Raw genomic sequence first — 17180 nt, 5'->3', positions numbered from 1 at the left:
AAAGAGGTTCTCTCGATCGCAAAGGACCCAAGCCCCAGAGCCCGGTGAATACACAAAGCAGATCTTACCCACAAATCACGCTGTTGCCAACCCCTTCAGAATCTAAAATCTAAAGGTTTAATCATAAAAGGAGAAAGATAGAGATGAGAGCGAGAAGTAGTTTAAATGGAGTCAATGACATCCAGTGATGGCAAAGTTCTTGATTCAGGCTTGTCGCAGTGATGGCAGAAACTGCAGGTTCAAAGCAAGTCTCTGGAGAACATCCCCAGCTGGGATGGGTCATCGGTCCCTTGGTTCAAAGCTTCAGTGTAGCAAAGTCCCGCCAGAGGTGTGAAGCAGGACTGAAGACAAGATGGAGACATCAGCCCTTTATAGTCTTTTCCAGGTGTAAGAACCCCTCTTTGTTCTTACTGTGGAAAATTACAGCAAAATGGAGTTTGGAGTCACATGGGCAAGTCCCGGCCTACCTTGCTGAGTCCCAAGGCGTCTGCCTTCTCTCAATGGGTCACTTGTGTCGCTGATGGTCCTTAATGGGCCATCCAGCAGGCTAGGCAGAGCTGACACCAACTTGTCTGTGGCGTCACCCAGAAGCACAACATAAGTGTGAAATACAGACAGTATAGATTTCAGAGCAGCAGCCCTGTTAGTCTGTATCCGCAAAAAGAACAGGAGGACTTGTGGCACCTTAGAGACTAACACATTTATTTGAGCTTAAGCTTTCGTGGGCTAAAACCCACTTCATCAGATGCATAGAATGGAACATACAGTCAGAAGCTATATATACATACAGAGAGCATGAAAAGGTGGAAGTACCCAGACCAACTGAAAGAGGCTAAATAATTAAGAGGAGCGATTATCAGCAGGGGAAAATAAACTTTTGAAGTGATAATCAAGATGGCCCATTTCTGACAGTTGACCCGACAGTGTGAGGATACTTAACATGGGGGAAAGATTCAATATGTGTAATGACAGAGACTGGGAATGGCTCAGTCATGACACTAATTGAATCTTTCCCCCATGTTAAGCCATTCCCAGTCTCTGTCATTACACATATTGAATCTTTCCCTCATGTTAAGTATCCTCACACCTTTGGGTCAACTGTCCGAAATGGGCCATCTTGATTATCACTTCAAAAGTTTATTTTCCCCTGCTGATAATAGCTCCTCTTAATTATTTAGCCTCCTTCAGTTGGTCTGGGTACTTCCACCTTTTCATGCTCTCTGTATGTATATATAGCTTCTGACTGTATGTTCCATTCTATGCATCTGATGAAGTGGGTTTTAGCCCACGAAAGCTTAAGCTCAAATAAATGTGTTAGTCTCTAAGGTGCCACAAGTCCTCCTGTTCTTTAGACAGTGTAGAGCCAATATTCATCACTTTAACTACAAAAAATGATACACACATAGACCTCATAATCATAACCAGTAAACCCCAACCTTGTCTTAGACACCTTATTTGACTCCCTTTACACAAGATTTGGTGCCACTACAGGACCTGGGTTGCAACAATGTTCTGTACAGTCCCAGATTATGTCAATAACGTCACAGGGTCTCACCCCTTTTCTCCCCCCACTCGCAGTGAACATCAGATGCCTGCAGTACAACCCCATTGAGCGGGGCCTGGTCAGCTACTTCACCTACCTCATGGACCTGCTCTCCGGGACGGTGAGAGCCCGGCCCGTGGCCCACAAGCCCCACGCGCCTCAGCTCCGCCCCCAGCCCCCCATGCCTCAGTTCCTCCCCCCAGCCCCTTGCACCCACAGCTCCGCCCCAGCCCCCCGCACCTCAGCTCCACCCCCCAGTCCCCCAGCTCTGCCCCCTGCCCCCCACGCCTCAGCTCTGCCCCAGCCCCCCACACCCTCAGCTCTGCCCCCAGCCCCACCAGCTCTGCCCCCAGCCCCCACACCTCAGCTCCACCCTCAGTCCCCCAGCTCTGCCCCCCACGCCTCAGCTCTGCCCCCAGCCCCACCAGCTCTGCCCCAGCCCCCGCACCTCAGCCTCCACCCCCAGCTCTGCCTCCTGCCCCCAGCTCCTTCCCAGCCCCCCCAGCTCTGCCCCCAGCCCCCTGCACCTCAGCTCCACCCCTCAGTCCCCCAGCTCTGCCCCCTGCCCTCCATGCCTCAGCTCCACCCCCAGCCCCCATGCCCTCAGCTCTGCCCCCAGCCCCCGCACCTCAGCTCCACCCCCCAGTCCCCTAGCTCTGCCCCCCACCTCCCACGCCATCAGCTCCTCCCCAGCTCCGTCCCCAGCCCCCATGCCTCAGCTCCGCCCTCAGCCCCCCTGCTCTGCCCCTGCACCTCAGCTCCGCCCCCAGCCCCCACAGCTCCACCCCCAGCACCCCTGTGCCCTCAGCTCCACCCCTAGCCCCACCAGCTCTGCCCCCAGCCCCCCATGCCTCAGTTCTTCTCCCCAGACCCTCAGCTCCGCCCCAGCCCCCCTGCTCTGCCCCTGCAGCTCAGCTCTGCCCCAGTCCCCACAGCTCCACCCCCAGCACCCCTGTGCCCTCAGCTCCACCCCTAGCCCCACCAGCTCTGCCCCCAGCCCCCCATGCCTCAGTTCTTCTCCCCAGGCCCCTCAGCTCCGCCCCAGCCCCCTGCTCTGCCCCTGCAGCTCAGCTCTGCCCCCAGTCCCCACAGCTCCACCCCCAGCACCCCTGTGCCCTCAGCTCCACCCCTAGCCCCACCAGCTCTGCCCCCAGCCCCCCATGCCTCAGTTCCTCCCCTCAGGACCCCCAGCTCCGCCCCCAGCCCCCTGTGTCTTCAGCTTCGCCCCCAGCCCCCCGCACCTGAGCTCCACCCTCCGCCCCCCATGCCATCAGCTCCTCCCCAGCCCCCTCAGCTCCACTCCAGCCCCCTTCACGTGTCCCTACAAATCGAAGCTGGCCCCAATTCCCCCAGATCAGTTTGTCACATTCCCAGTCCCCAGCCCTGGGGCCGGATGGGAGCCGGCGCCCCCCGGAGGAGACCCCCCCCCCGCCGCTGAGGCTGTGTCTCTTTCAGGGGTTCATGGAGGCTCACGCACCTGTTCTATGGTTATTACCAAAACTCGGCCGTGGATTTCGTGGGCTTCTCCTATAACATCCCCTGGCCTATCTGCTGAGCGTGTTGGGCTACTTCTCCGTCTGCCTCCTCTGGATCGTCCACCGGTGAGTCACTTCCCACGTACCCCCGCGGGGGGCCAGCCCCCGCCCGCCCCAGAGGGGCCGCGTCCCAGCGCCGGGCGAGGGTCCCCGTATACCCGGCCCCCGCCCCGCCCCAGAGGGGCCGCGTCCCAGCGCCGGGCGAGGGTCCCCGTATACCCGGCCCCCGCCCCGCCCCAGAGGGGCCGCGTCCCAGCGCCGGGCGAGGGTCCCCGTATAACCCGGCCCCCGCCCCGCCCCAGAGGGGCCGCGTCCCAGCGCCGGGCGAGGGTCCCCGTATACCCGGCCTCCCGCCCCGCCCCAGAGGGCCGCGTCCCAGCGCCGGGCGAGGGTCCCCGTATACCCGGCCCCCGCCCCGCCCAGAGGGGCCGCGTCCCAGCGCCGGGCGAGGGTCCCCGTATACCCGGCCTCCGCCCCGCCCCAGAGGGGCCGCGTCCCAGCGCCGGGCGAGGGTCCCCGTATACCCGGCCTCCGCCCCGCCCCAGAGGGGCCGCGTCCCAGCGCCGGGCGAGGGTCCCCGTATACCCGGCCCCCGCCCCGCCCCAGAGGGGCCGCGTCCCAGCGCCGGGCGAGGGTCCCCGTATACCCGGCCCCCGCCCCGCCCCAGAGGGGCCGCGTCCCAGCGCCGGGCGAGGGTCCCCGTATACCCGGCCCCCGCCCCGCCCCAGAGGGGCCGCGTCCCAGCGCCGGGCGAGGGTCCCCGTATACCCGGCCTCCGCCCCGCCCCAGAGGGGCCGCGTCCCAGCGCCGGGCGAGGGTCCCCGTATACCCGGCCCCCGCCCCGCCCCAGAGGGGCCGCGTCCCAGCGCCGGGCGAGGGTCCCCGTATACCCGGCCTCCGCCCCGCCCCAGAGGGGCCGCGTCCCAGCGCCGGGCGAGGGGTCCCCGTATACCCGGCCCCCGCCCCGCCCCAGAGGGGCCGCGTCCCAGCGCCGGGCGAGGGTCCCCGTATACCCGGCCTCCGCCCCGCCCCAGAGGGGGCCGCGTCCCAGCGCCGGGCGAGGGTCCCCGTATACCCGGCCCCCGCCCCGCCCCAGAGGGGCCGCGTCCCAGCGCCGGGCGAGGGTCCCCGTATACCCGGCCCCCGCCCCGCCCCAGAGGGGCCGCGTCCCAGCGCCGGGCGAGGGTCCCCGTATACCCGGCCCCCGCCCCGCCCCAGAGGGGCCGCGTCCCAGCGCCGGGCGAGGGTCCCCGTATACCCGGCCCCCGCCCCGCCCCAGAGGGGCCGCGTCCCAGCGCCGGGCGAGGGTCCCCGTATACCCGGCCTCCGCCCCGCCCCAGAGGGGCCGCGTCCCAGCGCCGGGCGAGGGTCCCCGTATACCCGGCCCCCGCCCCGCCCCAGAGGGGCCGCGTCCCAGCGCCGGGCGAGGGTCCCCGTATACCCGGCCTCCGCCCCGCCCCAGAGGGGCCGCGTCCCAGCGCCGGGCGAGGGTCCCCGTATACCCGGCCTCCGCCCCGCCCCAGAGGGGCCGCGTCCCAGCGCCGGGCGAGGGTCCCCGTATACCCGGCCCCCGCCCCGCCCCAGAGGGGCCGCGTCCCAGCGCCGGGCGAGGGTCCCCGTATACCCGGCCCCCGCCCCCGCCCCAGAGGGGCCGCGTCCCAGCGCCGGGCGAGGGTCCCCGTATACCCGGCCCCCGCCCCGCCCCAGAGGGGCCGCGTCCCAGCGCCGGGCGAGGGTCCCCGTATACCCGGCCCCCGCCCCGCCCCAGAGGGGCCGCGTCCCAGCGCCGGGCGAGGGTCCCCGTATACCCGGCCCCCGCCCCGCCCCAGAGGGGCCGCGTCCCAGCGCCGGGCGAGGGTCCCCGTATACCCGGCCCCCGCCCCGCCCCAGAGGGGCCGCGTCCCAGCGCCGGGCGAGGGTCCCCGTATACCCGGCCCCCGCCCCGCCCCAGAGGGGCCGCGTCCCAGCGCCGGGCGAGGGTCCCCGTATACCCGGCCCCCGCCCCGCCCCCAGAGGGGCCGCGTCCCAGCGCCGGGCGAGGGTCCCCGTATACCCGGCCCCCGCCCCGCCCCAGAGGGGCCGCGTCCCAGCGCCGGGCGAGGGTCCCCGTATACCCGGCCCCCGCCCCGCCCCAGAGGGGCCGCGTCCCAGCGCCGGGCGAGGGTCCCCGTATACCCGGCCCCCGCCCCGCCCCAGAGGGGCCGCGTCCCAGCGCCGGGCGAGGGTCCCCGTATACCCGGCCCCCGCCCCGCCCCAGAGGGGCCGCGTCCCAGCGCCGGGCGAGGGTCCCCGTATACCCGGCCCCCGCCCCGCCCCAGAGGGGCCGCGTCCCAGCGCCGGGCGAGGGTCCCCGTATACCCGGCCCCCCGCCCCCGCCCCAGAGGGGCCGCGTCCCAGCGCCGGGCGAGGGTCCCCGTATACCCGGCCCCCGCCCCGCCCCAGAGGGGCCGCGTCCCAGCGCCGGGCGAGGGTCCCCGTATACCCGGCCCCCGCCCCGCCCCAGAGGGGCCGCGTCCCAGCGCCGGGCGAGGGTCCCCGTATACCCGGCCCCCGCCCCGCCCCAGAGGGGCCGCGTCCCAGCGCCGGGCGAGGGTCCCCGTATACCCGGCCCCCGCCCCGCCCCAGAGGGGCCGCGTCCCAGCGCCGGGCGAGGGTCCCCGTATACCCGGCCCCCGCCCCGCCCCAGAGGGGCCGCGTCCCAGCGCCGGGCGAGGGTCCCCGTATACCCGGCCCCCGCCCCGCCCCAGAGGGGCCGCGTCCCAGCGCCGGGCGAGGGTCCCCGTATACCCGGCCCCCGCCCCGCCCCAGAGGGGCCGCGTCCCAGCGCCGGGCGAGGGTCCCCGTATACCCGGCCCCCGCCCCGCCCCAGAGGGGCCGCGTCCCAGCGCCGGGCGAGGGTCCCCGTATACCCGGCCCCCGCCCCGCCCCAGAGGGGCCGCGTCCCAGCGCCGGGCGAGGGTCCCGTATACCCGGCCCCCGCCCCGCCCCAGAGGGGCCGCGTCCCAGCGCCGGGCGAGGGTCCCCGTATACCCGGCCCCCGCCCCGCCCCAGAGGGGCCGCGTCCCCAGCGCCGGGCGAGGGGTCCCCGGGTAACCAGGCTCCGCCCCGCCCCGCCCCAAAGGGGCCGCGTCCCAGTGCTGGGCGAGGGGTTCCCGGGTAACTAGCCTCCGCTCCGCCCCAGAGGAGCCGCGTCCCAGCGCCGGGCGAGGGGTCCCTGTGTAACCAGCCCCTGCACCCCACCCCAGAGCTGGCTGCACTTTGCCACCTCTGGGGGGCCGTCACCCTGCGCTCTCCCCCAGGGCCGTCCACCTCCTGAAGCGCAGCCTGGTCGGTGAGAACGGGGAGCTCAGCACCTACAGCCACAAGGTCTTCGCCGGCTGGGATTTCTGCCTGGCGCCAGGCACCGCGGCAGCCATGAAACACAACAGCCTCCGCTACGAGCTGCGGGTGAGGCCAGCAGGGGGCGCAGGGCTGGGGTGCGGGGCAGCCGGATCGGGGGCGAGTGTGGGGGGACACTGAGGTACAGGCAGGCTGGGAATGGACAGGGGGCTCTGGGGTGCGGGGCTGGAGGGTGTGATTAGGGGCTGAGGTGGGGGGCTGGTGGGGAGGGAGATGGGGTGGGGGGCTGGGGGACTGGATAGGGGCGGATGGGTGGATTGCGGGAGAAGGGGGGGGCTAGGGCAGGAAGGGGGGCCGGTGTGTGGAGTGAAAGGCTCGGCTGGGGGGGGTGGGGTGGAGAGGGGCCTGGCTGGGGTGGGGGGCTGCCCTGACGCGCGTCTCTCCCAGATGGACCTGGAGGAACAGACCCTGCGGCGGCTCATGGCCCAGCGCAGCCCGGGCCAGCGACTCGCCCTCTTCAGCCTGCGCGGGGCCGTCAACCTGCTGGTGCTGGGGCTGCTGGGGGCGGCTTTCTACGGCGTCTACCGGGCCACCGAGTACTCGCAGCGGGCCCAGGTACCCGGCCCCTGGCTCCCGACCCGGGGCCCCCACTCAGCCCGCGCCCCTCGCTCCCAACCCGGGGCCCCCGCGCCCCTCGCTCCCGACCCGCGGCCCCTGCGCCCCCGGCCCGCGGCCCCCGTGCCCCCAACCCGCCGTCCCCGCGCCCCTCGCTCCCGACCTGCGGTCCCCGCGCGGCCCGCACCCCTCGCTCCTGACCCGCAGCCCCCCGCGCCCCTCGCTCCCGAGCCGGGGCCCCCGCGCAGCCCGCTCCCTCGCTCCTGACCCGCGGCCCTTGCGCCCCTCGCTCCCAACCCGGGGCCCCCGCGCCCCTCGCTCCCGACCCGCGGCCCCTGCACCCCCGGCCCGCGGCCCCCGCGCCCCCGACCTGCGGCCCCCGTGCCCCTCGCTCCTGACCCACAGCCCCCGCGGCCCTCGCTCCCGACCCGCGGCCCCTGCACCCCCGACCCGCGGCCCCCGCGCCCCTCGCTCCTGACTCGCACCCCCCGTGTGGCCAGCGCCCCTCACTCCCGACCTGCAGCCCCCGTGCCCCTCGTTCCCGACCCGCGGCCCCCGTGCCCCTCGCTCCCGAGCCGGGGCCCCCCCACCCTTCACTCCCGACCTGCGGCCCCCGCGCCCCTCGCTCCCGACTCGCAGCCCCTGCGCGGCCTGCGCCCCTCGCTTCCAACACACAGCCCCCGTGTGGCCAGCGTCCCTCACTCCTGACCCGCGGCCCTCGCGCTCCTCGCTCCCGACCTGCGGCCCCCGCGTCCCTCGCTCCCGACTCGCAGCCCCCATGCGGCCAGCGCCCCTCGCTCCCGACCCGCGGCCCCCCCACCCCTCACTCCCGACCTGCGGCCCCCGTGCCCCTCGCTCCTGACCCACAGCCCCCGCGGCCCTCGCTCCCGACCCGCGGCCCCTGCACCCCCGACCCGCGGCCCCCGCGCCCCTCGCTCCTGACTCGCACCCCCCGTGTGGCCAGCGCCCCTCACTCCCGACCTGCAGCCCCCGTGCCCCTCGTTCCCGACCCGCGGCCCCCGTGCCCCTCGCTCCCGAGCCGGGGCCCCCCCACCCTTCACTCCCGACCTGCGGCCCCCGCGCCCCTCGCTCCCGACTCGCAGCCCCTGCGCGGCCTGCGCCCCTCGCTTCCAACACACAGCCCCCGTGTGGCCAGCGTCCCTCACTCCTGACCCGCGGCCCTCGCGCTCCTCGCTCCCGACCTGCGGCCCCCGCGTCCCTCGCTCCCGACTCGCAGCCCCCATGCGGCCAGCGCCCCTCGCTCCCGACCCGCGGCCCCCCACCCCTCACTCCCGACCTGCGGCCCCCGTGCCCCTCGCTCCTGACCCACAGCCCCCGCGGCCCTCGCTCCCGACCCGCGGCCCCTGCACCCCCGACCCGCGGCCCCCGCGCCCCTCGCTCCTGACTCGCACCCCCCGTGTGGCCAGCGCCCCTCACTCCCGACCTGCAGCCCCCGTGCCCCTCGTTCCCGACCCGCGGCCCCCGTGCCCCTCGCTCCCGAGCCGGGGCCCCCCCACCCTTCACTCCCGACCTGCGGCCCCGCGCCCCTCGCTCCCGACTCGCAGCCCCTGCGCGGCCTGCGCCCCTCGCTTCCAACACACAGCCCCCGTGTGGCCAGCGTCCCTCACTCCTGACCCGCGGCCCTCGCGCTCCTCGCTCCCGACCTGCGGCCCCCGCGTCCCTCGCTCCCGACTCGCAGCCCCCATGCGGCCAGCGCCCCTCGCTCCCGACCCGCGGCCCCCCCACCCCTCACTCCCGACCTGCGGCCCCCGCGCCCCTCGCTTCCAGCCCGCAGCCCCCGTGTAGCCAGCGCCCCTCGCTCCTGACCCGCAGCCCCCACGCCCCTCGCTCCCGATCTGCGGCCCCCGTGCCCCTCATTCCCGACCCGGGGCCCCCGTGCGGCCAGCGCCCCTCGCTCCCGACCCGCAGACCCCGTGTGGCCCGCTCCCCTCGCTCCCGATTCGCAGCCCCCACACCCCTCGCTCCCATCTGTGGCCCCCGCGCCCCTCGCTCCCGACCCGCGGCCCCCGTGCCCCTCGCTCCCGACCCGCAGCCCCCACGCCCCTCACTCCCGACCTGCGGCCCCCGTGCCCCTCGTTCCCGACCTGCGGCCCCCGTGCCCCTCGTTCCCGACCCGCGACCCCTGTGCCCCTCGCTCCCGACCCGGGGCCCCGGGCCCCCGCGCCCCTCACTCCCAACTCGTGGCCCCTGTGCCCCCGGCCCGCGGCCCCCGCGCCCCCAACCCGCCGTCCCCGCGCCCCTCGCTCCCGACCCGCGGCCCCCGCGCCCCTCGCTCCCGACCCACAGCCCCCCGCACCCCTCGCTCCCAACCCGTGGCCCCCGCGCGGCCCGCGCCCCTCGATCCCGACCCACAGCCCCCCGCGCCCTTCGCTCCCGACCCGGGGGCCCGCGCCCCTCGCTCCCGACCCACAGCCCCCGCGCCCCTCACTCCCGACCCGGGGCTCCCACGCCCCTCGCTCCTGACCCGGGGCCCCCGCGCCCCTCATTGCCGATCCGCGGCCCCCTCGTTCCTGACCCGCGGCCCCCGTGCCCCTCGCTCCCGACCCGCGGCCCCCGTGCCCCTCGCTCCCGACCCGCGGCCCCCCCACCCCTCACTCCCGACCTGCGGCCCCCACGCCCCTCGCTTCCAGCCCGCAGCCCCCGTGTGGCCAGCGCCCCTCGCTCCTGACCCACAGCCCCCGCACCCCTCGCTCCCGACCTGCGGCCCCCGCGCCCCTCGCTTCCAGCCCGCAGCCCCCGTGTGGCCAGCGCCCCTTGCTCCTGACCCACAGCCCCCCACCCCTCACTCCCGACCTGCAGCCCCCGCGCCCCTCGCTTCCAGCCCGCAGCCCCCGTGCCCCTCGCTCCTGACCCGCGGCCCCCGCGCCCCTCGCTCCCGACCTGCAGCCCCCGCTCAGCCTGCACCCCTCGCTCCTGACCCACAGCCCCCCACCCCTCACTCCCGACCTGCAGCCCCCGCGCCCCTCGCTTCCAGCCCGCAGCCCCCGTGCCCCTCGCTCCTGACCCGCAGCCCCCACGCCCCTCGCTCCCGATCTGCGGCCCCCGTGCCCCTCATTCCTGACCCGGGGCCCCCGTGCGGCCAGCGCCCCTCGCTCCCGATTCGCAGCCCCCACACCCCTCGCTCCCAATCTGTGGCCCCCGCGCCCCTCGCTCCCGACCCGCGGCCCCCGTGCACCTCGCTCCTGCGGTCGCCCGTGTCCCTTCCATGGGGGGCAGTGGCGCTATCCCAGCTGCCAGCCCTTCAGCTGCTCGGCTCCCCACAAGGGACTTGGGGGGAGGGGATTCTGCTCTGACCCCTGGTGACCTCTCTCCCCCCACCCCCCCCCCCCGCAGCAGGACACCAGCCCGGGGCAGCAGGGACTGGTCTTGGGGCTGCTGGTGGCCTATCTGCCCTCCATAGTGATCACGGCCGCCAACCAGCTGGTGCCGCTGGCCTTCGGGCTGCTGGTGCGCCTGGAGAGATACCCGCTCAGCCTGGAGATCCGGCTCACCCTGCTCAGGTACCGGGGGGCAGCCAGGGCTGTGCCCTACCCCAGGGGCAGCGCCGGGCGAGGGGTCCCCGTGTACCAGCCCCCGCCCCCCATGGGCAGCGCCGGGCGAGGGGTCCCCGTGTACCAGCCCCCGCCTCACCCCCAGGGGCAGCGCCGGGCGAGGGTCCCCGTGTACCAGCCCCCGCCCCACCCCAAGGGGCAGCGCCGGGCGAGGGGTCCCCGTGTACCAGCCCCCGCCCCCCATGGGCAGCGCCGGGCGAGGGGTCCCCGTGTACCAGCCCCCGCCTCACCCCCGTGGGCAGCGCCGGGCGAGGGGTCCCCGTGTACCAGCCCCCGCCCCACCCTCAGGGGCAGCGCCGGGCGAGGGGTCCCCGTGTACCAGCCCCCGCCCCCCATGGGCAGTGCCGGGCGAGGGGTCCCCGTGTACCAGCCCCCGCCTTACCCCCGTGGGCAGCGCTGGGCGAGGGGTCCCCGTGTACCAGCCCCCGCCCCACCCCCAGGGGCAGCGCCGGGCGAGGGGTCCCCGTGTACCAGCCCCCGCCCCACCCCCAGGGGCAGCGCCGGGCGAGGGGTCCCCGTGTACCAGCCCCCGCCCCCCATGGGCAGCGCCGGGCGAGGGGTCCCCGTGTACCAGCCCCCGCCTCACCCCCAGGGGCAGCGCCGGGCGAGGGGTCCCCGTGTACCAGCCCCCGCCTCACCCCCAGGGGCAGCGCCGGGCGAGGGGTCCCCGTGTACCAGCCCCCGCCTCACCCCCAGGGGCAGCGCCGGGCGAGGGGTCCCCGTGTACCAGCCCCCGCCCCACCCCAAGGGGCAGCGCCGGGCGAGGGGTCCCCGTGTACCAGCCCCCGCCCCCCATGGGCAGCGCCGGGCGAGGGGTCCCCGTGTACCAGCCCCCGCCTCACCCCCGTGGGCAGCGCCGGGCGAGGGGTCCCCGTGTACCAGCCCCCGCCCCACCCCCAGGGGCAGCGCCGGGCGAGGGGTCCCCGTGTACCAGCCCCCGCCCCCCATGGGCAGTGCCGGGCGAGGGGTCCCCGTGTACCAGCCCCCGCCTCACCCCCGTGGGCAGCGCTGGGCGAGGGGTCCCCGTGTACCAGCCCCCGCCCCACCCCCAGGGGCAGCGCCGGGCGAGGGGTCCCCGTGTACCAGCCCCCGCCCCACCCCCAGGGGCAGCGCCGGGCGAGGGGGTCCCCGTGTACCAGCCCCCGCCTCACCCCCGTGGGCAGCGCCGGGCGAGGGGTCCCCGTGTACCAGCCCCCGCCCCACCCCCAGGGGCAGCGCCGGGCGAGGGGTCCCCGTGTACCAGCCCCCGCCCCCCATGGGCAGTGCCGGGCGAGGGGTCCCCGTGTACCAGCCCCCGCCCCACCCCCAGGGGCAGCGCCGGGCGAGGGGTCCCCGTGTACCAGCCCCCGCCCCCCATGGGCAGCGCCGGGCGAGGGGTCCCCGTGTACCAGCCCCCGCCTCACCCCCGTGGGCAGCGCCGGGCGAGGGGTCCCCGTGTACCAGCCCCCGCCCCACCCCCAGGGGCAGCGCCGGGCGAGGGGTCCCCGTGTACCAGCCCCCACCCCCGTGGGCAGAGCCGGGCGAGGGTCCCCGTGTACCAGCCCCCCGCCCCCCATGGGCAGCGGCAGGCGAGGGGTCCCCGTGTACCAGCCCCCACCCCCGTGGGCAGAGCCGGGTGAGGGGTTCCCGTGTACCAGCCCCCGCCCCCCGTGGGCAGCGCCGGGCGAGGGGTCCCCGTGTACCAGCCCCCACCCCCGTGGGCAGAGCTGGGCGAGGGGTCCCCGTGTACCAGCCCCCACCCCCGTGGGCAGAGCCGGGCGAGGGGTCCCCTTCTAACCAGCCCCCCTCTCTCTGTGTGGCAGGACCGTGTTCCTGCGTCTCTCCAGCCTCCTCGTTCTCCTCTTCTCCCTCTGGACCCAGATCACCTGCCACGGGGACCCCGCCGCCGATTCCTGCAGGATCTGCCGCTACAATCACCAGCAGCACCCGGTCAGCGCAGGACACCTGGGTTCTCTCCTGGCTCGGGGAGGGCAGTGGGGTCTGGCGGGTGGAGCGCGGCGGGGGAGCCGGAGCCCGGACGCCTGGGTTCTCTCCCGGCTCGGGGAGGGCAGTGGGGTCTGGCGGGTGGAGCGCGGCGGGGGAGCCGGGAGCCCGGACGCCTGGGTCCTGTGGCCGTGTGGGGCGCTGACACGTCCCCCCCTCCCCAGTGCTGGGAGACGAGCGTGGGGCAGGAGATGTACAAGCTGCTGGTGTTCGACCTGCTCGTGGTGCTGCTGGTGCTGCTGCTGGTGGAGTTCCCCCGGAAGTGAGAGATGGGCTGGGGGGGGTCAGTGGGCTGGGGGGAGGTGGGATCCGCACTGGGGGTGGGGCTGGGGGGGTCAGTGGGCTGGGGGGAGGTGGGATCCGCACTGGGGGTGGGGCTGGGGGGGTCAGTGGGCTGGGGGGAGGTGGGATCTGCACTGGGGTGGGAGTGGGGGGTCAGTGGGCTGGGGGGGAGGTGGGATCTGCACTGGGCTGGGGGGGGTCAGTGGGCTGGGGGGAGGTGGGATCCGCACTGGGGGTGGGGCTGGGGGGGGTCAGTGGGCTGGGGGGAGGTGGGATCCGCACTGGGGGTGGGATGGGGGGGTCAGTGGGCTGGGGGGAGGTGGGATCTGCAGTGGGGGGGGTGGGAGTGTGGGGTCAGTGGGCTGGCGGGGAGGTGGGATCCACACTGGTGGGGGGTGGGGGTGGGATCTGTTCTAGGGGTGGATGGGAATCAGTGGCCATATAAGGGGGGTCCTGGGGCGAGTGGGTTGGCTCTGGGGTTTGGGACTCAGGCCGGAGGGGACTGGGGAGCTGGGGGACAACGACTAGGGTTGGGGGCAGGGCTAGTGCTGGGGGGGGGGCTGGGCTCGGAGCAGTCTCCCCCGCCCCTCACCCCCTCCTGCTCCCCCAGGCTGCTGGTGACCCACGGCCCCGCCCCCTGGCCCGGCTGTTGGGGCAGCAGGAGTTCCTGGTGCCCCCCAACGTGCTGGACCTCGTGTACGGCCAGACCGTGTGCTGGGTCGGCACCGCCTTCTCCCCCCTGCTGCCCCTGCTCCACGCCGCCAAGTTCGTCCTGCTTTTCTACCTCAAGAAGGTGAGAGCCCGGAGGCCTGGGTCCTCTCCCCGCCTCGGGGAGGGGGCCTAGTGGTGAGAGCGGGGGGGGGCGGGACTGGGAGCTCGGACACCTGGGTCCTCTCCCAGCGGTGGGGTTGGGGGGCTAGTGGTGAGAGCGGGTGGGGGCGGGACTGGGAGCTCGGACGCCTGGGTTCTCTCCTGAGGGAGCCTAGTTGGCGGGGGAGGGACTGGGAGCTCGGACGCCTGGGTCCTCTCCCGGGAGGGGGGCAAGTGGTGAGTGCGGAGGGGTGGAGGGATTGGGAGCTTGGACGCCTGGGTCCTCTCCCGGGAGGGGGAGGGGGGCTGTCTGGTGGCTCAGCGCCCCGGGTCCACGTCTGTCTCGTCACCCCCCAGCTCACCCTGTTCTCGAACTGCCGCCCGGCCGACCGCACCTTCCGCCCCTCCAGCTCCAGCTTCTTCTTCCTGCTGGTTCTGCTGCTGGGCCTGGCCATCGCCTGGGTGCCCCTGCTGTACAGCGTCTTTGTGTGAGTTCCCCTGGATCCCCCCCGCCTGGCCCCCCTCCCCCAGGGTCCCCTGCCCCCCTTCCCCAGCCCCCCAGGGGCCCTCCCCCAGCCCCCTGGGGTCCCCTGCTCCCCTCAGCCAGCCTCAGCTCCCCTCGCCCAGCCCTCTGGATTCCACCCCGGCCTGGCCCCCAGCCTCCCCTTGCCCAGCCCCTGGCTCCTGGGGTTCCCTTCCCCCTTCCCCTGGTCCCCCAGGTCCCCTGCCCCCCTCACCCAGCCCATCACCTCCCGGGTTCCCTCACCCAGCCCCCTGGGTTCCCCTGGCCCCCTCACCCAGCCTCCCAGCTCCTGGGGTTCCCTTCCCCCAGCCCCCCAGGGTCTCCTGCCCCCTTCACCCAGGCCCCTGGTATCCCCCACCCCTCGTCCATTCCCCAGGGTGCCCCACCCCTCTCACTCAGTTCCCCTGGGGTCCCCTGTCCCCCTCTCCCACCTCCCCTTGCCTCCTCGCCCACACCTCTAGCTCCTTGGGGTCTGCCGCCCCACCTCACCCAGCCCTCCAGGATCCCCTGACCTTCCCCTCCCCCCCAGCCATGACAAACCCCCTTATCCTCCTCCCTCCCCGTCCCCCGCCTGGGGCGCTGTGTCTGCTTCCCTGCCTTCGACTTGGTTCCCTGCCCCCCAACTCACTCTCTCTCCCCCCCACAGCCTCCAGCCCTCCCAGGCCTGTGGCCCGTTCCGGGGTGAGCCGACCATGTGGAGCACCCTCTGGGCGGCCATCGACACCCTGCCCCTCGTGGCCAGGGAGTTCCTGCAGTTTGTGGGCTCGCTGGCCTTCGCTGTGCCGCTATTCCTGCTGCTGTGGTGAGGGGCCTCCGGGGAATCCCCCTGGGCTGGGGGGCGCTAGAGGGGATAGGACACATGGAGGGGGGGGTCTGATGCCAGGCAGCAGGGACATGGAGACACACAGAGAGCAGGGGCCCATCCCCTCCATGTGGGGGCGAGAGGGGAGGATGGACGGACGGACGGACGCAGAGCAGAGCTTGTCCCCGCCAGCAGGGGGCAGCAGGGACGGACAGACACGCACGCACACAATTTCCGGGCTGCCCCGATCCCATCTCTCACTCACTGTCTAACCCCCTCCCGGCTTTTCTCTTCCCATCCCTCAACCGCAGCATCCTCATGTTCTACCTGATGGCCCTGGATCACTCCTACAGCTGCCTGGTGAAGGAACTCAAAGGGCAGCTGCGCCTGGTGAGTGATGTCCCGGAGCCATGGGGCTTTTTGCCACTGGGGGGAGCCGGCTCCCATCTGGGATCGCCGTTAGCCGGTGGGACTCCCTGCCACAAGACGATCCTGGGCCTGGCGGGGTGGGTTACTGACAGGAGAAATGAGGAACGGCGTACTCCCCGCTTTGGCCACTAGGGGCTGCCGTGTCTCCCTCCTCTGAAGTAGGTGGGAGGTGGGTGGAGGCAGAGCCGGGATACCGGGGTAGATGGGCCCCTGGGCTGGGCCCAGATGGCTGTACTTACCCTCCAGGGTTCCCACCTCTTTTCAACCCTTCCTTTTCCCACAGGAGGGGCAGGATAAGGTCTTCTTAGTGACTCAGATCACAGAGCTCAGCTAAGGAGAGCGCCGCACACAACTCCCGTCCAGTTGATTTGAGGATGACTCTTGGCCCTGCCTTGTCGGACCCGTCCCTCCCCTGCCAGCGTCAGCGATTCGCCTGTGTGCCAAACCGCCCCCTGCTGGAAGAAAACTACAATAACCTCCAAAGAACCTGGAGCTCGTTCATGGACTGTGTGTAAGAATCACTCGCCCGGCGCTGAGACGTGGCCCCTCTGGGATGGGGCGCGGGGGCTGTTTATACAGAGACCTCTCACCTGGTGCTGAGACGTGGCCCCTCTGGAGTGGGGTGTTGGGGCTGGGTATATGGGGACCCCTCGCCTGGCACGGAGACACGACCTCTCTGGGGTGGGGGGTGGGGTTTGGTTATACAGGGACCCCTCGCCTGGCAGCCGCTCTTTACCGCCGCCCAGTGACGCTGTTCAGTTTTGGACAGGAAGTGAAGCAGAACCCTGCGTGTGATGGACATCCCAGGGGGCTTTGCAGGAGGAGGAGGTAGAATTGCTTGTGTCCGAAATGGGCCAGGCTGCTGGCCTTCAGGCCCCACTTCTCACGCTCTCCATCCTGCCCCAGGCTAGCCCCCCCGCCCTCCGAACGGAGTAGATAGCGGGTGAACCTGAGTGAATCTCTTGTTGCTGGCTGGCAGCAGAATTCCATTGTTGCACTCCAGGGCAGCTGCATTTGTATTCCCTATCCACCGGTCCCCAGCTGCCACCCTCTTGGGTGGAGACCCGCGTCTCTCCCTCCCTCCCTCCCTGCCCAGGCTCTGATTTCACCACACACACACACACACCCGCAAAGAGCAATTGCCATCGACAATAATCGCCATTTACTGCTCGGCCAAGTCAAGGAAACCCTGCTCGGAAACTTAACAGCGTTTGATTTCCTGAGTGTATTTTGAGACGCGATGTTGACAATTTAATGGCTTTTAAATTTAATTTTAACGGCTGTGACTTTTTGAGTCTCTAACACCTGCTGTCGATAAATCATTGGCTGACTCCCCCGTTCTTTGACTCTCCTGTGATTTTCTGCGCAATTGGGAAAATTTTAAATCTGAAAAAAAAAAAAAAAGCAAAAAAAAAAGCTTAAAAATAAAACGCTAGTTTTGGTTTGAAATGATAAAATAAAAATTGAATTCTGCCAGGCCCATGTGTAAGTAATCCAGGGGGCGGTGGAGGGTGTGGTTGGAGCTGGTGTGCAGGGCTGGAGGCAAACAGCAGTGGGTTTGTGCCCCCACAGCCCCCTCCACTATCTCCGCGTCTGCTCCGTGCCCTCCACCCGGGCTGCATGGGAGGCCGTGTACTTCCGTGCGCGCAGGGTGTAAATGATCGGCCATAGGGGGGTCAGCGCAATGGTCCATGCAGCCCAGTATCCCGTCTCCGGGGCGGTGCACGGTGCAGGGCGGCTGGGGACA

General features: G+C 71.9%; 1 protein-coding gene across 1 annotated transcript in view; it reads left to right on the top strand.

The window, feature by feature from the left end:
- Positions 1-16818, top strand: part of LOC141976888 (uncharacterized) — a 20152-nt gene extending 3334 nt beyond the window's left edge. The window contains exons 6-15 of the mRNA XM_074938055.1: positions 1579-1664; positions 6438-6525; positions 10390-10553; positions 12407-12533; positions 12752-12849; positions 13480-13662; positions 14037-14167; positions 14849-15004; positions 15316-15394; positions 15717-16818. Coding sequence (XP_074794156.1) covers positions 1579-1664; positions 6438-6525; positions 10390-10553; positions 12407-12533; positions 12752-12849; positions 13480-13662; positions 14037-14167; positions 14849-15004; positions 15316-15394; positions 15717-15767 — 1163 coding nt within the window. The 3' untranslated portion in view covers positions 15768-16818. The remainder of the gene's footprint in view (positions 1-1578; positions 1665-6437; positions 6526-10389; positions 10554-12406; positions 12534-12751; positions 12850-13479; positions 13663-14036; positions 14168-14848; positions 15005-15315; positions 15395-15716) is intronic.
- The last annotated feature ends 362 nt before the right edge of the window (positions 16819-17180 follow it).

This window comes from Natator depressus, chromosome 23 (assembly GCF_965152275.1).
Source record: "Natator depressus isolate rNatDep1 chromosome 23, rNatDep2.hap1, whole genome shotgun sequence".
NCBI lineage: Eukaryota > Metazoa > Chordata > Testudines > Cheloniidae > Natator > Natator depressus.
Note: the sequence above shows the minus strand (reverse complement) of the source record. Positions and strands in the feature narration are given on the sequence as shown.